Here is a 22207-nt window from a genome sequence, read left to right on the forward strand (position 1 = left end):
AATTCTTGATATTAATACATGAATGTCTTTCCTGAGAAGTTGTCCTGTTTCTCCAGGGAAAAATATTCTTTCTCTGTATTATCAAATTCTAATATTAGGGTCAGGTATGGGAAGTGAAGGAAAGAGACTAGAAATGCTACTGTTCAGCTTAGAAACTTGAACTTAAGGCCCCAAACATTTCTTCTGCCCTTGGCTGGGCCCTAAGTCTCTGAGTATCCAGTGTATCCCCAGAGAATGAACCTATCTCCTGTGAGTTGTCTGTTGATACCAGGCAGGGCAGGTACATGAGTATCCATCATTCTGTATACTTACACTTAATCAGTTCCCCTGGTTTTAGCTTTGGACTTTATCCACACATTTTGTGGTACTTGGTTTCTCCAAGTTGTGACACTTCCACGGGTTCTATGACAATTTGTGCCTTCGAATTGGGGGTACACAGACCATTTATATTTAATGTGGTTACAGATACGCTTATGTAAATCTCTCCTCTTGCTATTTGTTTACTATTTGCTCCATCTCTTTTTTTCCTTTATTTCTGGCTCTCTTGGGATTTTTTTTAATATTCAGTTTTCTATCCTTTATTGAGTTATCAGCTATTCTCTTTCAATGTGTTACTTCAGTGGTTCCTTTGGGGTTTATGGCACACAGGCTTACCTCATTTTATTGTGCTTCACTTTATTGTGTTTCACAGATACTGCATTTTTTACAAACTGAAGGACTGTGTCAGTGCTGCATCGAGCTAGGCGATCAGCATCATTTTTTCCATAGCACATGCTCAGTTGGTGTCTTTGTGTCACATTTTGGTAATTCTTGTAGCTTCTCAAACGTTTTCATTATTGTACCTCTTATGGTGATTTATGATCAGGGATCTTTGATATTACAATTCTAATTATCTTGGGGTTCCATGAATCAAGCCCATAAGAGAAGGCAAACTTAATTGATAAATGTTGTGTGTGTTGACTGCTTCACCAACTAGCTGTTCCCCCATCTCTCTCACTTTTATCTGGCTTTCCTATTCCCTGAAACGCAGTGATACTTAAATGAGGCCGACTAATGACCTACAATGGCTTCCAAGTGTTCACCTGACAAGAAGGATTGCATATCTCTCACTTTCAATCAAAAGCTAGACATGATTAAGCTTAATGAGGAAGGCATTTCAAAAGCTGGGATAAGCTGAAAGCTAGGCTTCTTATACCAAACATTTATCCAAGTTGTGAATGCAAAGGAAAAGTTGAAGGAAATTAAAAGTGCTACTCCAGTGAACACATGAATAATAGGAAACGAAACAGCCTTAATGCGGTTATGGAGAAAGTTTGAGTAGTCTGGATAGAAGATAAAACAAGCTGCAACATTTCCTCAAGCCAAAGCCTAATCCATACAAGGTCCTAACTCTCTTCAGTTCTTTGAAGGCTGAGAGAGGTGAGGAAGCTGCAGAAGAAAAGCTTGAAGCTAGCAGAGGTTGGTTCATTAGATTTAAGGAAAAAAACCATCTTTATAACATAAAAGCAAGGTGAAGCAGGAAGTGCTGATGTGGCGACAGCAAGGTGGCCACATGTGATCTAGCTAAGATCGTTGAAGGTGGCTACAATAAACAATAGATTTTCAATGTAGATGAAACAGGCTTCTATTGGAAAAATATGTCATCTAGGAATTCCATAGCTAGAGTGGAGAAGTTAATGCCTGGCTTCAAAGTTTCAAAGGACACATGAACTGTCTTGTTAGGTACTAATGCTGCTTGGTGACTCTGAGTTGAAGGCAATCCTGATTTACCATGCTGAAAAACCTAGGGCCGTTAAGAATTATACTAAATCTACTTTGCCTGTGCCCTGTAAATGGAACAACAAAGCCTGGATGACAGCACATCTGTTTATAGCATCATTTACTGAATATTTTAAGCTACTTTTGAGATCTGTTGCTCAAAACAAACAAACAAACAAACAAACAAACAAAGACTTCTCTGAAATTATTACTGATCACTGACAATGCACTTGGTCACCCAAGAACTCCGATGGAGATGGACAAGATTAGTGTTGTTTTCATGCCTGCTAACACAACATCTATTCTGCAGCACACAGATCAAGGAGTAATTATGACTTTCAAGTCATATTATTTCAAAAATACATTTTGTAAGGCTATAGCTGATGGAGCTAGGCAAACTAAATTGAAAACCTTCTGGAGAGGATTCATTTATTCTACATGCCATTAAGAACATCTGTGATTCAGGGAAGGAGGTCAAAATAGCAACATTAACAGGAGTTTGGAAGAAGTTGATTCTAAACCTCATGGATAAATTGAAAGGATTCAAATTTCAACAGAAGAAGTAGCTGCAGGTATAATGGAAATAGCAAGATAACTAGAAATATTAATAGAAGTAGAGCCTGAATAAGTGATTGAATTGCAGCAATCTCATGATCAAACTTGAATGTATGGGGAGTTTGCTTTGCTTCCTATGGATCAGCAAATAAACTGTTTCTTGAGATGGAATCTACTCCTGGAGAAGATGCTGTGAACATTGTTGAAATGACAACAAAGACTTTAGAAAATACATAAACTTAGTTGATAAAGCTGTGTCAGGGTTTGGGAGGATTGATTCCAATTTTGAAAGAAGTTCTGTGGGTAAAATGCTATCATATGGCATCATATGCTATAGATAAATCTTTCCTGAAAGAAAGAGTCCATTGATGTGGCAAACTTCATTGCTGTGTTATTTTAAGAAATTGCCACAGCCATCTCAACCTTCAGCAAGCACCACCGTGATCAGTCAGCAGCCATCAACACTGAGGCAAGACCCTCCACCAGCAAAAAGATTATGACTCATTGAAGACTTAAATCCATAGAATTTTTGAGCAATACAGTACTCTTCAATTAAGGTATATACATTTTTTTAAGACATCATGCTATAGCACACTTAATAGAACTACAGTATAGTATACACATAACAACATTTTTAGAAACTGGGAAACAAATTTGTGTGACTTGCTTTATTGAAATATTTGCATGATTGCAGTGATCTGCATCTGAACCTGCAATATCCCCCAGGTATGACTGCACTTACACACTTAGGCATACTATACCTATGTTATCACAGTCTTTCTTCACCTGATAGTATATACTATCTTTTACTGCAGTCTATCTTCAAGCGGTACTGTATCACTTCACATACATGAGTTTTCAGCTGAATAATCAAGCAGAACCCTATGAAGTTCTCTGCATGTGTCTCTGTACAGGTCTCTCCTTTTTGATTTTTGCCCTTTTGAATTCTTAACCTCCCTGGATTTCCAGCTCTGTCCTTCAACAGAGGGAGACCTCCAGGCAGTGCCAGGTTTCCTTCCCTGAGCTGCACCTGAGAGATTCTCTTTAGTCATTAAAGTGGGGGCCATTGTATTGCTCAGTTGTTTTCCATCTCTCAAGAATCACTGTCCTTTGTTGCTAGATAACCAATGTCTTGATAACCATTGTATCAAATATTTTATCTGCTTTTTTAGTTGTTTCAGGAGAGAGTATAAATCTAGTTCTCTTTTGCTCCATCTTGGCTGAAAGCAAGTTACACAGTAATTGACATAAGAATGTGTTGTTTCTTCTTCTCTGATGTCTCCTTTCATTTCCCTTTGTTCTTGTTGGTTTACACCTTTTAAAAAAATGCATTGCTGTCACTTTAATGGTATTTCAGGAGAGAGGTGGATTCCAGAAAGAGAACTGATGGTGGATTGATCACATGCATTTACATCTCCATAATACTTCTCACTAACTATGGCTGACATTTGAGACCAGAGCTGACATTTGAGATGAGATTTTTTTTCCATTTTTAGTATTACTGGTAAATTTAATAGAAAAGGATTAATGAACACAATTTGTTAGCTGTTAACCTCCACGACTGAATTATTTTTACAGATATAAAAATACCTTCTAAGTTGCACACAGATCTTGGAACGTAACATGACAAATCCAATTTATGTTCACTGATGAGCAAGAATTATTTTTATCCACTTTTTTATGTCTATGTGTATGATCCTAAAAATCTAGCATGTGGCCCAAGGCAAGTCAACTTGAGGACATGTTTCCCTTTGTCACATTAATTACTTCAAATATTACTTCCCTGCTATGTTTTTGTAAGCATCTGTGACTATACAACAATGAATAAGGCATAGTCGTTATCTTCAAATTCTTAATAATTTCGATTCTAAGGGTATGTTAGATGACTGAATTCCACATTACCTGTCTTATGACCCAAAGTAACATTTATCAAATGGTGCTAGAGATATCTACAAGATGTTCCTGGGATACAGAGAGGGAACCAGGCTTGGAGTATCATGCTGACCAAAAGCTACAGGGAATCTGGAGAAGGGGACCCACAAACAGATCCTCAGAGTACAAACGAGGGTTAGAGAGAAGGGGGGACGTGTTTCCCAGCAGAAGGAAATACATCTGCAGAGAAAGAGAGCTGTGAAGGATAACAGCATACCTCCCAGCCATTAGTGTGCGGGTGCTGAGGGAGGCGGGAGTGCAGGCCAGAGGCCATCACTCTCTTGGGGAAGAAGGCACTGACTCCTTGGGAAAGATAACTTCTGTGAACTTTGACACACGTTATAGAAAGCTGTCATATTTGTAATCTAAGAAAGAGTGTGAGACCCTTAGTCAGCAATGAATTAAGAAATGAATTAGAAATAGAAACTAAGAAAAGGAACAGTTTGCTTCTTTTACAACATTAAAGTTGATCTTACAGTCTTTGTCTCTGAAGCATGCAGTTCATGCCAAAACTCCAAAGTCCTCATTTTAAAAGCTTGAGATTATTGGGCATTCCTTGCACTAATTTTAATCTTATTGAATGTGTTTTTATTAAATCAGCATTCATGTTGATCAAAACTTGAAATTTGTACGAATCATTTCTTCATGCCTTTCTCAGAATAGTTCTCCTTGTAGAGAAGGTTGGAATTGTCTAAGTATGTGAAGCGAACTTCTATAAAAAATGTTTTGAAAATTTTTAAACATTGTATTAATCACTCACAGTGATGTGAATCTGTCATAGATTAAAAACCTGGGGATGTTCAAAATGATAATATCATCCTGTGAAAAGTCTAATTTTGTTTCTGAATTGCTGAAAAACAAAATAGGGGATTATTCTAATAGTATCTAATTTGGTTCCTGATTACCTCATCTTGAATATTCACAATCATGTATGTCTGAGTGTAACATAAACATTAGTATGAGATGTTATTTTTCTATTCTGAGCTATTTTTAGGGCAGGTTTATTATTTTGTAAGCAAAAAGGATAATTTATCATTGAATCCCAAGCCCTAAAATGCCAACTCCTAGAAAGATGCATGTGTCTATTTAAAGCCCTTCAATACAGGATGACAATCTCTGATGCAATGTAATGCGAACAGCATATAGTAAATATTAATTGAGTGATTTAATGATGTATTTCTTGAGAGTATTTGGCAAATAAGGATGGAAGAAATTTATCTAAGATTTGAGCATTTGTTAAAGGTAAGCGTCTAATGAGTTAGCTTGCCTAAATGTTCCAGTGGATGCTTTTCATTGCAGTTTTCAGTCATTTACTGCCCCCAACTCTGAAAAACATTTTTAATAAAAAGTGCTGCAGGAGGAGGAGATTAGAAAGACCTTCACACCCATGCCAAAGTTGAAATTTCCCTGCAGGCAACGGCCGTGAAGGTACCCCCTAGAAATCTTTGTTTATCGTATGAAATCTCTTACTTCTCTTCGTAGTTACCTGCTCTGTGAAAACCACATGCCTAGGCAGGTTGTTTTTTTGTTTGTTTGTTTGTTGTTTTTTGACAAGGAGTCTCACTCTGTCATCCAGGCTGGAGTGCAGTGGCAGTGCAGTCTTGGCTCACTGCAACCTCTGCCTCCCAGGTTCAAGTGATTCCTCTCCCTCAGCCTCCCAAGTAGGTGGGACTATAGGCTTACACTACCATACCTGGCTAACTTTTGTATTTTTAGTAGAGATGGGGTTTCACTGTGTTGGCCCAAGCTGGTCCCGAACTCCTGACCTCAGGAGATCCACCTACTTTGGTCTCCCAAAGTGGTAGGATTCCAGATGTGAGCCACCACACCTGGCTGGCCTAGCTAGATATTAATAATAGTGTTCTGGTCACTCACCGTGGCAGTGAAAAAACAACTTGAAGATTTCACTGGGACCCAGGCACATTTTCTAAGTGTCTAGAAACTAAGTATCTAAGGACACTTTGCTGATATAGAGACAGTCAAGAATATAACTGTTTCAGCCAAAGATTGTCCATGCATTACAACATACGTCAAATTAGAAAATGCAAGTTAAGCTCTCTGAGTACATAGTGAACACTCAGTAAGTATGGTATGTACATACATATGCATCATGGAACCAGAGCCATTAACTCTTAAGTGTATCACATCGGTGTATGAATTGTGCTAAGAAGCAGCTTTATCTCACAATTAAAAACTGAATAGGAAATGAACTCTTTTGCCTCCCCTCTCTTTACAGACCATTCTTATGATAGGGTAATGTATTTCCTGTTTTAGGAAATTGCTTGGTGAGGAATACTTACTAGAGAGCCCCAATATTATTAATAGATTATAATCCAGAGTTTATTTCTAGGGGTTTTATTTTGAAAGGAAAACCACGTCCTCCCACTGAAGCTCTGTTACGTACGCATAGCAGGCTCCCAGAGCAGTCCACAGAATCCTGCTTAGCTCATATTGTGGCTGAGCATAGCACTGATCACATAGCATCTTCCTAGGTATATATTAGGTAACAAAGATTCTCAGGGGAAATGCACTCAGCTGCCTTCCTGGAATGCTAGGAATACATATGACTTTCCTTTTGACAATGACAGCCTCTACACCAAGACCTTCTGGGGAGAGGGGACTTTACAGCTAGGTCATGGAGGTTGTTTAGGGGTGAGGAACGGTGGTGATCTCTGCACCTCTGCCACAGAAACTTGCAGGATGCTCCTAATCAGGCTGGCTGCCTGTTCACATGCCCTTCCCTTTGATTCCAGGAGATCAGTGATTGCCCTTTCTCTGGGGTTCCACTCACTCCAGCCCAGAGCCTCTTTCCTTAGTCCACAGTAGCAGGAAACAGAATTTCTTAGCTTCTCTATTCTTTGGAAGAAGGCAAAGGGACAAATGTGATAAGAATGGGTCTCTTGTATGTCCAAAGATAGAGTGTAAGATCTACTGATATTGTGGAGAAAAGCTTATACCCTGTAAGATAAATCTGCATTTTTTATTTTTGAAGCAGGAAGCTTGGCATGGGATGAGGGACAGGAAAAAAAAAAAAAAGCATAGCGAATGCCATGGTCCAGTGTAGGTTGCATATAGGGCTAATCCTGGGGCTCTGGCTAGGAGCAGCCTCCTTGCCACCACAGCCCTGGCAGCACAGACACAGATGGGGAATTGAGTTGAAAGGCAGGACTGAGTGAGCGAAGCAGGAGATGATGAGTACCGCGCAATTATCAGTATATTTTGCAGAGCAAGAAATGAGGAAAAGAAAGCCCTCTGAGTGGTATCTGAGAGATGGGAAGGAGTGATGGTCCTTTCCAATGGTGGGTGAAAAGTAAGGAAGACTTCTAGTGACCAGAGTCTGGGGCCTGACTGTCATAGAAACCAGAGCAGGGCCTCTCTGCCCCATGACCACACAGAATGTGCATCTAGAGCAAATTCTTCTAGGGTGACAACTCTGATGGCCTTGCTGTTGTATGCATACATGCTATTGTATAAAACCAGTGTCCACATCATGGGCACAGAGGGTTACTGTTTCGTACTGTTAATTCAACCGAAGTGTGATAGGATACCTGTTTCTGATATAAAAGCTTTCTTCCTTACCAGTAAAATTTGACACCTCAAAGAATGATTAGGATACTTTGTATCCCTCTCCCTCTTTTCGACTGTAAGTTCTTTGTGTATAACTGGTAAGACAACTTCTATTAAGCTCTGGTTATGGGCAGGGACTCTGTGATCAGAGGTACAGTTTGTGTTCAAGGATGAAGGACATCCAGGTAGATTGACCTATTATAATATGGTCCCATGATCTAGGGATGTGCCCGATACTCAGGGAGCACAGGGGAAGCACTGAGGGGAAGAGAAGACAGAAAAGGCTCCCACTTGAACTTACTTTGAAGGATGAAGAGGTGTTAGCCCATCGTCAGGAAATCAAGGTAGCAAAGGCCAGTCCAAGCAAAGGGAACATCATAATTCATTTTGGTTACAAAGGTGTGGAGTGAGATTGGGCAGCTGCATATTGTCTCTTAAGTCTGGCACATCAGCTAGGCAAGGAGTGACGAGACACGGGCAGGGGCCGGAGGAGTCTACAAAGATAAATGTGCCTGTATCATCTTACACCAGTGAGGAAATCTGTTTTATATTTTACAGTCTCTTTCAGATGATATATAAAGTTGAGGCACTTTCTGATGTCGTGGATTGCTTAGATGGAACCTCAATTTTGTTTATATTCACAAGCTTTGAAAACTTCTAAATATAGCAGTTTATAGAAGATACAGTAAATTCATTGAAATGAACCAAACCACACTTAACTATCATATTGGAGATTAAGTATAAAGAACTGGTTTTGTTTGCTGTTTTTCAGGTACCATGATCAACAGGATGTTACTAGCAACTTCCTTGGAGCGATGTGGTTGATATCAATAACTTTTCTCTCCATTGGTTATGGTGACATGGTACCTAACACATACTGTGGAAAAGGAGTCTGCTTACTTACTGGAATTATGGTAAGTGTCTTTATACTTCACATCTCTTTTATTTACACTCAAGAAGGCACTTAAACCACTCAGTCCACGTGCATAAGTAATTGTGAGCTACTTCTTTTCCCATCAGCAGGAAATCAGTATAAATAAATCAATTTTGTGTTGAGAGAGAATGTCAATAAGAATGTCAATAGTTTTCATCTTAATTCTTCTCAGCATGAAATTCTGTTGAAGAGGTAGAGCTGTTCGATTGCCCCTTGTGGGGCATGCACTAATTTGATAAACTAATTTGATCTTGGAGCTTTGGCTTCGGAATCAGGAAGTCCTTTAAGACTGTGTCCTCCCATCTCCTACTAGCTGTGCAAATTTGAGTAAATTGTAAAACATGGCCCATAATAACTATCTTGAAATGTGTTGAAGGGTAGAAGATATATTAATTATAATATTTATTTTTCTTTGTTTTAACAAATGTTTGTTGAGTGCCAGACACTGGCCTAGGTACTAGGAATACATCAAAAGAAGATAGAAACTTACTGCCCTGCCTTCATGGAGCTTACAAGGGAAGACTTGCATTTTAAAAATAATAAATAATGGTTCATTATATTTGTGAACTAGTAAAGCTTCTGACCTGTTTTGGGCCTGGGGGAGAGGGATGGGATCTACTCAGAGAAATCATCACTAGAAAATTGATTTTTACGCTGAAGTGAGAAGGGTCCATACCCAGGAAGGGAAGTAGGGAGAGCATTCCAGGAAGAGGAAATGGTTTATTTGAAGGCAATGAGGCAAGAAGGAGCTCAGTACATTGGAGCCAGGTCACTGGGCCAGGAGTACACAGAGCAAAAGGGGAGAGCGGCCTGGCATGAGGCAGGGACAGGAGGCCACGTCTTGTGGAGCACTTGGGAAAGGTCTGCTACTGACATGCCATCGTTCTTCTGGCATGCCTCATAGGCTCAGACATCTTTTTTGCCCCTCCACACATGACTAGCCAGGACCACTTTTTTGCTCCATTTGTTTTTTAGGTATAGGAAATGGGAGGCTAGCAAGCTGTGATTATAATGTGGTATGAACTTCTAAATATTTAAGCCAGAGGTAGTTTCAAATTGTTGATGCACAGTTTTCAATGACCTAGGCTTGTCTGCATTCTTTACCTACTTTTTAAAGTTTGCTTACAGCAAAGAGTGTCATCTTGATCCTTGTGTGGTTTCTGTCTACATGAGGATGTGAACGAGTACTGCAGGTTCCAAATTGTCAGAATTTCTGAAATCAGGTACCCTGTTCAACACCTCTAACTGTATTCACTCACAGGCTGGTAGGAGAGAGCGGAGGGTTGTCATTTGAGGGCCTCTGAGTGGTGGCCAGTGGAGGGTGCGCACCTTTGCAGAAGCTGCCTGGGAAGACTGCTCCAAGAGTCACAGCTAAGTGGAAGGAGAGCGTGCCCTTGGCATAGACAGGCAACATCCTTCTCCCCCTCGGTAGTGTTCAACTGGGATAAGGCAGCTAACTTTGAAAATAAGAATCCAGGGTCAATTTTAATGTCCCAGTAGTAACAAGATGGCCATTTCAAGTCCCAATTGTAGAAAATATAATTTGGGGGCATAATTTAACATTATTTGCTTTTAAAAGAAAAATAATAGTTTTAATTATAGTGAACTTTAAAAAAAACGGCATGCTGCATTATCTGTTTACTATTGGATCACTTCCCCTTTTTTCCTCAAATAATAGCATTTTATTATGTGGTATAATGCTTTGGGAAATGTAATTTGCATAGATGTATTTTTAGGAGGCCCATAACAAGTCCACAAGGGATATAAATGATGCTATTTATAAAAACTAGTAATTGCAGAGTCTTTCCCCTAGTGCTTCTTAGAAACAACTTCCTTAGTGTTACTTTTTGTCAAGATGGTACCCTCTTTTATTCTCCAATCAGGTGTGACTCAAGGGTCATGTGCACAGGCTTATTTGCCATGGAATCTGAGCCAAATTTGAGGTTAACCTTGCCTGGGCTTTACAAAATGTTTATCGTTCCTTGATATTTTCTTGTTCCTCAAAAACTGTTCCTTCAAAGTCTCATCAGATAGTACAAATCTTTTATTTACCTTCTTGAACTGCCTCTTGCTCAGGTTTCACTACTGATCTTACTTTGCTTAAAAAAGAGAGGTTATGGCCTGGCACTGTGTCTCACGCCTGTAATCCCAACACTTTGGGAGGCCGAGGCAGGTGGATCACCTGAGGTTGGGAGTTCGAGACCAGCCTGACCAACATGGAGAAACCCCCTCTCTACTAAAAATACAGAATTAGCCAGGTGTGGTGGCACATGCCTATAATGCCAGCTATTCAGGAGGCTGAGGCAGGAGAATCTCTTGAACGTGGGAGGCGGAGGTTGCAGTGAGCCGAGATTGCGCCATGGCACTCTAGCCTGGGCAACAAGAGTGAAACTCCATCATCTCAAAAAAAAAAAAAAAAAAAAGAGAGAGAGGTTATAGTACCATTAAATATATGTGAACACAAAAATGTTATATGTAATGGAATTTATGGTGACTTCGTTCCAGCCCTTAAGCTTATGGTAAAAGAGTCCCTCTATTCTTAGGCTGAGGAGCTCCATTCCCTCTCCTTCATAAGGATCAGACTCATTTCCTAATTGACTTGATCAAAATTGGTTTACTTGCATACAGAGAAATTCACTAATATTTGAGTAACATATTTGAGATGCTTTGTAGAGTTGGATTATCTCTTCTTCTAGACTAAGCAGATTCCCATGGAGTCAGGCTACAGGGCAGTCTTCCTGGGATTCACTTCTGGCAGTTGATTACATCTTACATCAGCTCCTTAGGGATCAAGAGCATATGGATGAAAGTGACCTAGACACTCCTATGGAGAATGTAGAAATTTCTTCATTACCAAGACCAATATGGGAATTAAAGCTTAAGAGACCAAGATCTCTTATTATTAATATTTTTATAAAATAAGTCATGAGATTGCCTAATAGAAGAAATAAAAGAAAACCACTCACTACCCTTCAAGAGAAAACCATTATGGTTGTAATTACTTATTTTCTCTTTTTATTCTTCTACCCTTCTGCTATTTGAGGAAGTACTGAGGACCTGAGGGTTTACTATTGTAAAGGTCATGATAAACAATGGGATGATTTCTGAGTAGCTTTGTACTTTTGGTTGAAGATGGTAGGCAAGTAATATGGTTAGATCACAGTGTCTATCAGCTTTTGGACAGCACCAGCTAGTTTCTCAATGTCTCCAATTTTCCAATAAAGTAATTGTTTTACTTAGCGTTTACAAAGTTATTTTATCTTCCTAGAAATATATATATATATATATATACATATATATATATATATATATAAAACACATCCTGAAAGCTATGAATTCTCCCACAACTATGAATATATATGATTGTTTCAAGAGTGAAAAATAGCCTTGTGGGTAAGGGTATCTTTCATCTTATACTAGAATTAAGGTTGCTCATTTGTTCTTTTTGCTTCTCTATTTCTGTAAAATTACAGTGACTCTTGGTGGCCTTTTGACTAGAGTATGGATGACTGGATTTTTTGGTTTAATTATCTTTAAATATCGAGTAATATCTGTTCATTCCTAGGGATGCAGGTTGTTATTCAATAAATGGTTCTCTAATAGTCATTTATAAACCACTAGACTTTGACAACATCTCGCATGACTCCCTCAACAAAACTGAGGACACTTCAGATATCAGTGATTTAGGTTTCTTCCATCCCACTAGTAATTCTATGTAAACAAAAGCAATGCGTAAAGCTTTCGCAGTTCATAGCAATTTGAAAATCACTACGCTAATTAAATTTTAAAATTTTCTTCAAGGAGCAAAAAAACAAGTCAGTTCAGGACAGAAGCCTTTACACAGCCTTGCCTTTTCCTTAAGATTTGATAATAATCCTTTCCACGTTAAATTTGCCCTGTGCCGAGGAAATCTTAATTTAACATCACATGGTGACTCCATTAGTTGTCAGTTAAACAGTTTGCATCCTGAAGAGCAATAACACTACCCTGTTAAGTCGCTAAGAGGGTGTTCCAAAACAGCACGAATTAGCTAGCGCTCATAAAAAAGAAGTGATTGGTATGAAAGAATGCGAAACCTAAGGTCTGATTATACTCCTCTTCCTGTAACACTCTCTGTTTCCATTTGAGGATTTGTTTTCCCCCGCCAGTGAGACATAGAAATCCTGCAAAACTGATCTGAAGCCATTCCTTAGTGTTGAATGTTTGAGAATGTGCAAAACACTCAAGGATTTTTAAAAATGTCTTACACAATTTGACATTGGGTGTTTAATTTTGAAGAGGTTTTAACTTTTGTATTGCTTGCTTTTTGGTTCTTTCTGGTGTGTTCACTGAATCTCATCAGACAAAGCCCCAGTGAAGAGAGTATATCTTTAAGTTCTTACATACAATAGTTTCTATTTTGTGCAGAGCAGCTGGAGGAGATGGGCCTTTTCAGTCATAAGGCTAAATTCCCCACCAATGTCCTTTCTTGAGGACCTTCACTTCCCACCAAGAAATTTCATAAGTGGATTGCAAAAACATTTCTTAAATATGACAGCTGCCATCTTCCGGGTACAGGAAAGTATAGCTGGAAGTTGTTGTGACCTTTTAGCACACAGCTCATGGACTCCACAATTTCACCCAATTTTTCTAAACTATCAGCACTTTTAATTGGCAGAGCTGCCCTTCCTATCTCTGAAGTACCTGCACTCACACTGGCACTGTTGCTAATCAGGAGATTTAAACCGAGGGATGATTCATTGTTGATGACCAGTTTTATGAGGTACTTCCTTCTTTCTGACCCTAAAAGTAGAAGAATGAGCTGAACAAGCAAATCACTATAAAGGAGGCTCGGGTTGCCCAGGCCCAGGCTTAATAACTGGGCTCAAACACCACACACTCTCCCCTCTTTTCTTACAATGACGACATTTGAAATTGACCTCCACCCTTAGTAGCAAATATCAACTTGTATTTGAAGACACTTAGAGGGCATTTTTGATAGAATTTGTCTTCAAAACTTCCTTGAAACTTATTTATTTTCATGACCTGAGGAAACCTTGTAAAACTCCAATGGGATATAATATTAAAGCAGAGTGCTTTATAAAATGTTGTTTGCCAGAATTGATTGTTTCACATATTTTTATGAAAGAATAATTATTGATGTCAGTCAAGTATAGTAAAAATGTTTTTATGGTTCTAGCACATTGAGTCAGTCAGCCCCAGGGACAGAAAAACAGGCAATGTGTTCAAGTATTTGTTTTACCTTCCTTTTGCAGGGCAAGCTGATTTGTGAAAGATCTTAAAGCTGTTTGTTTTATTTTTACATAAAAGCATGATTTTTTTCAAGTTAACTATTTTGATAAATTTTAATTATAGGCTAATCGTCTGTTTAGTCTAATAAACTGGCTGTCAAACTGAATTTTGAACTTTGAGGAGCTATTATAAATCCCACAGGAGGATACTTTAAGCCTAGAATATTTTGAACATTAGTGTTTTTTATCAGAGCCATTCTCTGTAGCAGTAAAAATTCTGGAATTTGTTTAAAAAGTATAAATTTCATTATTATGTTGAATCTTTTGAAGATGTCTTTTTCACAGTTGAAATAATCAAAACCTTTCCACAGTGTGCTATATGAAGGAATTTCTCTTTTTCATAGGCTTGCATCCTTGTTATTAAAGCTTGATCCCAAAATGGTTTTTCAAAATGATTCTTGGAAGTATTTGCAGGATCAGCATAAGTAGATGATTTAGGGCAAAAATGTGTCACATTTTAATTTTTCAAATATTATGTGATACATGCTTTTGAGGGAAATGGGATACCTGAACTATGGGATACCTGAACTTTTACATCCAAGGGCTCAACATGGCTTACAGTTTCTGTGCTATAATGGAGAAGAATACAGTGGAGAAAAACACTACATTTTAATTTTAACTTGGCAGCATCTAAGACTATCCACGTGTTGGGATTTCCCTAGAGGTACATAGGTAATAGTAACTAATTGTCATTTGTCTGTTCAGTTTGATCTGGCTTGGCTTAGGGTAGTAAACGTTAACAACACTTGTCATTACTTACCTTTTCTAAAGCAAAGTCCTTCTCCCTCTGCCCCCCTTAACTTATCCCTTTTTCTCTCTTTCAACGTCTTCTCTGTTAGAAGGAAAGATGATAAACAAGCCAAGGGAAACCTGAACCTTTGCTTTTAGTATATTGACTTCCTAAATACACTGTATTTTCTTCATTTTGTTTTTAAATGCCCAAGCATCTTGAAGTGACAGGTTAGTGATTTTGCTTAAGTTTTTTCTAAGAAGATAAATGAAATGAGAGAAAAGTAACCAGGATACATTTTCTGACTTTGGTGAAAGGAATATGACTCATCTTGTTAAATGCATACAGGGATCTTAATTTCAGAGAGTAACATATGTTAGTCCCAACTGTTTCTACATCGATTGTGGTGGTGACAAGCTTTGGAGAAAATGTTGTAAAATCGTACTTATTTCCATTCTTATTCACTTTATGAAACGGAATCGTCCTGGAAATAGACACTGGGTGGACAATAATATTATGCCATTACTTAAATTACTATAACCATGAATATGTTGGCAGGAATTTACCTTGAACCTAGAAAGCTTTCGGAAGTGAGCCAGCTTCATCTTGCATAACTCTAAAAATTAAAAAATAAAGGTTACTTTCATCAGATTCTCTTATGATTTATTAATCTAGGGAAGTATAAGTTTATGGTTTTCTTCACTAAAATAAACAGTTAAGGGGTTTGTATTTGAACAAAAAGGTTTCTAAGTGGCTCTGGAGGTATAACTTAAAGGAATAGAGTTAGGATAATGGAGTGAGGTATATAGATAATAGTTTTGATAATTACTAAATGATTGGATTAATTTCTTTTCCACTTTGCAACAGAGGTACTCATTTTTAATGCATGTCTTAGATGACACCCGGTGAGAAATGGGCCAGTAGCAGAAAAGAATGGAGCCTGAGAATAAACACAAATAAAAATCCACTTTCCAAGGCTCTTGATTCCAGTGATTTTCCACTCCTGTTAGGATTTTGATTTCTTTCCAGAAAGATCTCAGCAGAGGCCACCTGCCAGGGGAGAACAATATTCAACTTTTTATGCCAACTACCCTCTCATAGCTGTCTCTGCAGTAGTTAGGAACTCCTCAGGTTTTTATGACCTCTGCTTATTAAAGAATCATTGCTGCCCTGAACCACCAAGTTCCTGTAGAACCCAGTGATTGAGGAGTAGTACCTAGGAGCATATCTACAAAAGGCTAGCCTGTGTTTGTCGAGCATACGCTATACCATACAGCAGGTAGCTTTATGGTGGTTATCATAGGTGGTCACTGATTTGGTTTCATCAGCCTGCTAGAACTCTTTAGACTTCATGGTAGATGTTTGAAAGTCAGTAAAATGGGTAGAGATGCTTCCAAAGGCCATTCTTTTCTTTCATTAGTACCCAGATCTAAAATACCTCGCTTTCATTGTCTGCATATGGCACAAAATATCAAAATAACATCACACCCTCTGCCTTTACGTTCCTTGTTTATCATGTCTTCATAAGTCAGTCAAATGACTCTTATAAGAATTTTGACCCTCTTGTTTTAATAGGTTTATGGAGTTTGTCATAGTCACTGCATATCCTCCTTTATCTAGAGCAGTGACTATACCTTGGGATCACCTGGAGAGCTTTTAAAAAATTTCAGACACCTGGGTTTTATCCCTGGCGATGAAGATTTGCTGTGAGGCACACAGCTCTCAGCACTAGGATTTTTACAAACTCTCCAAGTGATTCTATAGTCAAGGTTAAAAACTACCAATTTAAAAGTTATACCAGTTACACAATAGGGACAATGTTGATTATTTTGATAACCATATTGCTTGATTTTTAGACATTCATACTTTATCATATAAAATAGGTGAATTTGAATTTCCTGTCTTGCTTTGAAATACAGTGCTTCGTAATGCATTATGGCTATGGAATAATCACAAATAAGAACATACAGTCATCCCTTAGTATCCATGGGGGTTCAGTTCCAGAACCCCACTTCCTGCCATGAATACCAAAATTCACGGATGCTCAAGTCCTTTATAAAATAGTGTATTACTTGCATGTAACCTAGGTACATCCTCCTGTGTACTTTAATCTCTAGATTACTTATAATACTTAATACAATATAAATGCTCTGCAAATAGTTGCTAAACAGTATTGTTATTGTTTAAAGAATAATTACAAAAGAAAACGGTCTATAATGTTCAGTACAGGTGCAGCCATCCATTTTTTTACTGAAATATTTTCAATCCAGTTGAATTCATGTATACGGAACCCATGGATATAGAGATTCAACTGTATGTGATCCTATAGATATAGATATTATGAGATGAAGTAAAGAGTAGGAAAAATATCAATGCTAATCAAGGTTTATAACTGAATAATCATTTACTCTGCTTTAGTTGTCTCATCTCTAAAATCAGAGGGCTAAATCAGAATGTCTAAATACTTGGCAACCTCTTTCTCTGATCATGTGATCAGTAGCACTTTCTTTCTGAGGATACTGATTTCTTCATAGAACTAGATGGAACAGGCTATTTAAGCCCTCTGGAAATATATTAAAGCAGTATTGGCTCATCATTGTGGCAATGTTTCCATGATCATAATGATCAGGTCGTGTATTTATTTTCTCCTTTTCTCCTCAGTCGTGTCCCTCCTGCCAGATTTGTTGCAGCAACTCATTGAGTAAGCCCAAAGATGGATTCTTTGGTCTATAACTGAATAGCTAAATCACATCTACTTTCTGTGCCTCTGTCTGGCGGACTCTGCCTGTGCCCTGCCATTTACATTGTTATCTGTTTGTTGAGACTAGCTGGGCAATGTCTATGGTTCTGTGGTCCTCTCAGGGTTGAGATTCTATCTGGAGGTGTGACTTCCCTTTCACAGACCCCTGAGGTAGTTCCTCACATGCCCCCTTCCCTGCTGGGAGGTTGGCTGTGCCCAGGACTGATGAATTGGCTGCAGCACCTTGACCTTGCCTGGACCCTCCAATCGGTGCCCCAGCAAGTAGTTGCTCGTCTTTCAGCAAAGAAGACCGTCACAACTTGGAATGAGTACACCTTGATCACGGAGCGGGAGGACTATAATTCTTAGAGTACCACACAGAGTCTCTTTTTCAAGAGATCAGAACAATGGTCTGTAATTCAAAAAGGAACACTGTTGGTTTTTTCAAAATGAAGATGACCCGTGCCTTTCCTAGTGTCATGTTAGTAAACCTGTAAAATGGTATAATGGTTACCCCTTACGTTCAGTACTTCATCTATCTCTGTTGCCCAGGTTAAGATCACTGTGATCTTCCTGTTATGCTTCCTCTTGTGTGTGTGGAACACTGAAGCTGTGTATATGCTGAGATAATTTATTGTTTTTATTCCTGGTGCATTGCAGTTGATCACCTTGAAGGCCTGCTGATCTCATCTTAAGATTAGAGGTTTATTCTGTATGGAAAAATCCTTATTTCTACCCCATATACATTTATGCTAATCTACTCATTTGTTATTTCTTCCTTTTATAATTATAGGTATATAACTGACTTGCTCTGTTTTTTAAAAAGTCTCCAAAAATTCACCAAGTTGCTTTTAGGCCATTTATTTCTTAGAATGGAAATGTTTTTTCCAAATATGCTTTTGTTCTTAAAATATGTAAACTAAATTTTTAATCCCAGTTTAAGGCACATTGCTTACATTTGTTGATCACACATTTTCTGTAATACTTATTGAAGACAATGTTTTTAATCCTGAGAAACTTTTGCATTTGATGCAAAACATTTTCTAATGTGTCTGAGACAGAAAGTAGTAATGCTTTGGGTTTCTCTTCTCTCCTTGTTTTCAGGGTGCTGGTTGCACAGCCCTGGTGGTAGCTGTAGTGGCAAGGAAGCTAGAACTTACCAAAGCAGAAAAACACGTGCACAATTTCATGATGGATACTCAGCTGACTAAAAGAGTAAGTTACTATCCATATATCTTCAAAGAGAATATTATTGTGATTTTTTCAGTGTTAGGAAATATGGTTTTTATTTTGACATCCGAAGCTGAAATGACTTGGTTTGAAAGTATAGGCATTCTTGGAATCACTTCCATTTTATCACATTTTGAGAATAGACTCTTTCTACCTTGAGGTCAGTTAGGAAGTAATTGGGCAGTCTTGGTATTTGGATAAAGACGAGTCACATAAATGTTAGGTATGCCTACTTGTTTAGATTTCAGTATAGTATATGAGACCAATTCTTGGATTGAGTAGGAAGGAAAATACTATTAATGTAAAATAGTAATTTGATGGAAACGTGATTGAAAATGTTTTACTGAACTTCTAAGATCAAGTCACTGTTCTCAAGACAGGGTTGCAAAGACAAAAGAAACCACCACTAACTTTTAGAAGCCCAAGATAGGGCCAGAAACAGGCTCTTTCCTTGACTTACAGGCCATAAAAGAGATGTTAAAAATAGTATACCATCCAGTTGGGCAATCGCTGTCCAATTATTAGCAGAAGAAAACAGTAATCACAATGTTTAAGAGCACTTTCTGTGCCAGGCACTGTTCCAAGTGTGCCATGTGTATAAACTCACTTCATCCTCATAACAGCGTTATGAGGGAAGTGCTATTATTCTGGCCATTTTATAAATGTGGAAACTAAGACACAAAGGGGTTAGGTAACTTGCTCAAAGTCACCACATCCAGGTAGAAAACTGCAAGAAGAGAAAGGTTTTTATTAGACTAAATTTTTAGCCTTTCTTGATAGTCACTTGAGACAAATGCCAAAGTCAAAAAAGTATTTTATAGTAGAGTCATCTTGCTGTGTAACTACTGCTCAATGTGGAATGCAATCAGGCTGTCACTGAAATAACAAAATACATTGTCAACTTGGTAACTTTACCCATAAATGAATCAATAGATATTTCAAGCATAGTTCCAACTTCCAGTGTTTTCACTCACTCTTGATTTTGGTTGTATATTTAAAAGTAATCTTGTTTAATTTGGTTGATACTTCCTAACAGGCCAGTCATTTTAATGCAAATATATATTTATATAGATTATACTTAGGAAATGAAAACATGAATTGCTATTGCCTGCTCATGCTAAGTGTTACCTATCAGACAGTCCTGTGATACTTCATTGCAGTTAGTAGGTCCACGTTTATAGTAGATGATCAGAGCCTCCCAGGTTCAGATGCTACATTTTCAGCCTACATTTACCACTTTGGAATGTCTTCTACTCTCCATGATTTACTCTCATTTTCTTCAAACTCCTAAATTTGTTCTCAAAACTTGTGATCATCCCTGTATGAGAGTGTGCAGGGAAAAAGGTCAATGAGGAGCTGAATAAAGGCTTGGGTTTCTTTTACTTTTTAAAGATCTACTAGAGATAAAAATATGTGCATATGAGATTAGACTACATCTAATCCATAAATTGGAGCAGATGTTTTGTGTATTTCATCATGTGCATGTTTGGTCCTTTCAGGGCTCTATGCTGGGACAATTTGTGTTTAAGAGTCACAAGTTTTATAATATTCAAAAGAACACTTGCATTAAGACCCTTGTAATCCATATTATTTTACCATGAAGATTATACATTTCCTCAGAAATTAAGTTAATGCCACACTTAAGATATTAGGCAGAAAAATACCTTAAAATACCATGTCGCCCATATGTTTGCCTGTAAATCTTAACAGAAAAAAAAAAAGTGACAGAATCACAAATAAGAAAGCCAAGTTAGCATGTTTGGGCAGACTTCTCCATGTTTCATAAGCAGATTTTAATTTCATCTTAAGAAGGAAGCATATAATTTCTCTAAACATTACTTTGGAATATTGATATTCCATATCTTAATTATTAAAACATTTTAAGAGTTAGAAAAGACAAAGAGTTAGAAAAGACAAAGACTTTGAGTACAAAATTTACAGTATCACACTGCCATCTACCACCTTTGATAAAAATTTTTTTATGAAGTTCGCCAAGGTCAACCAGTTTCATTTGGGAGACATTCCAAGTTGGTTTTATAGTGTAGTTGCTGTATTCCAGGGCCTCTCAACCTTGGCACTCGTGACTTTTTTGGCTGAATAATTCTTTTTCATGTGGGACTGTCCTGTGTGTTCTGGATGTTTCTCACCATACTTGACTTCTACACACTAGATGCCAGTAGCACTACCCCCAACTTGTGACAACCAGAAATCCCTCAAGAGACAAAATCACCTGCAGGAGAGAACCACCTTTTAATGTGCTGTTCCACAAGGATTTGACATCTTAGAAAGGACAGTCTCTCTTAAAAGATACTGAGTGTACTGAATATATTGTAATTTCCTTTTTTGGAATAACATATAAAAAATATACTGTATACTAAATATGGTTGTCATGCTATGTTAACTGTTAAGGATCAAGAGCTGAAGAATCATGTTCGAGTAGTCCAAAGATTTTAAGCTTTTCCAGTACTGACCACTCAGAAAATCAGATGAAATCTCAGATGCTTCCTGCTTGGCAGAAAAATGCACGTGTGCTTGTGCTCATGGGTCCCCTAAAGTCCAGTCAGAGGCCCCTTTAGAGAACTATGGATCCAGGATCTAGATCTATGGATTTTGGTGACCCTCCTTCAGTTTTTATGAATGAAAAGCATCTTCCCAAACTGACAGAGTTTTCTGATGATGCTACAGCTTTTTTGTTGTAAGTTCTTGTATACTTTAAACTTCCTTTGGATAACGTTGCCTGAATTGTCAACTTATTGCCTGTTGAAAGCTTTTTCATTAAGTACTGTTCTGGTTTCAAATTTTACATTTTATATAATACTAATCATGCTTTAATAATTCTGTTATTTCATTACTACTTTTTAAAAGTAGAACTACTTTGCAGTATTTCTTGAGACCGGAGTCTCTTATAGGTCTGAGAAATATACTCTAGTAGGCTTGCTGACAGATCCATTTTTTTTTTGGAGACGGAGTTTTGCTCTTGTTGCCCAGGCTGCAGTACAGTGGCGCAACCTCCACCTCCTGGATTCAAGTGATTCTCCTGCCTCAGCCCCCCAAATAGGTGGGATTACAGGCATGCACTACCATGCCCAGCTAATTTTTTGTATTTTTCGTGGAGATGGGGGTTTCTGCATGTTGGTCAGGCTGGTCTGGAACTCCCGACCTCAGGTGATCCGCCTGCCTTAGCCTCCCAAAGTGCTGGGATTACAGGCGTGAGCCACCGCACCTGGCCGACAGATCCATTTAGTGACATCCAGGATGTCACTAAATAAAGATATAAATGTTAAAATGACACTAGAAGAAAACAGATTGCTGGTTTATAATACCCATTCCTGTATTATATATACTCAACAAGGTATAGGCAAATAATAGCCATTTTATAGTCCTCTCATTATTTTATACAAAGTCATCAACTTAATGAGTATCATTTACTTGGAATTTGATTCCATTTGCTTATTTATGGAAATTCCAAA

The 22207-nt window shown here is 38.0% G+C and overlaps 1 protein-coding gene and 1 long non-coding RNA gene across 8 annotated transcripts in view; one reads left to right on the forward strand and one right to left on the reverse strand.

Moving 5' to 3' along the window:
- Positions 1-22207, forward strand: part of KCNN2 (potassium calcium-activated channel subfamily N member 2) — a 442874-nt gene that overhangs the window by 401129 nt on the left and 19538 nt on the right. For all 5 annotated transcript variants that reach the window (XM_063810585.1, XM_063810584.1, XM_517882.9 and 2 more), the window contains 2 exons: positions 8585-8726; positions 18612-18722. In XM_063810585.1, coding sequence (XP_063666655.1) covers positions 8585-8726; positions 18612-18722 — 253 coding nt within the window. The remainder of the gene's footprint in view (positions 1-8584; positions 8727-18611; positions 18723-22207) is intronic.
- The window catches only part of LOC107974810 (uncharacterized), a 220717-nt gene that overhangs the window by 7205 nt on the left and 191305 nt on the right, over positions 1-22207 (reverse strand). Inside the window, exons 7-9 of one of the 3 annotated variants that reach the window (XR_010156974.1) lie at positions 19866-20055; positions 15334-15383; positions 11343-11570 (exon numbers count right to left, since the gene is read on the reverse strand). This is a non-coding gene — a long non-coding RNA (uncharacterized LOC107974810). Of the gene's footprint in view, positions 1-11342; positions 11571-15333; positions 15384-19865; positions 20056-22207 lie in introns of those variants that run through there. The other 2 variants (XR_001717844.4, XR_008548060.2) reach the window with 2 other exon arrangements.

Source organism: Pan troglodytes, chromosome 4 (assembly GCF_028858775.2).
Source record: "Pan troglodytes isolate AG18354 chromosome 4, NHGRI_mPanTro3-v2.0_pri, whole genome shotgun sequence".
Classification (NCBI taxonomy): Eukaryota; Metazoa; Chordata; class Mammalia; order Primates; family Hominidae; genus Pan; species Pan troglodytes.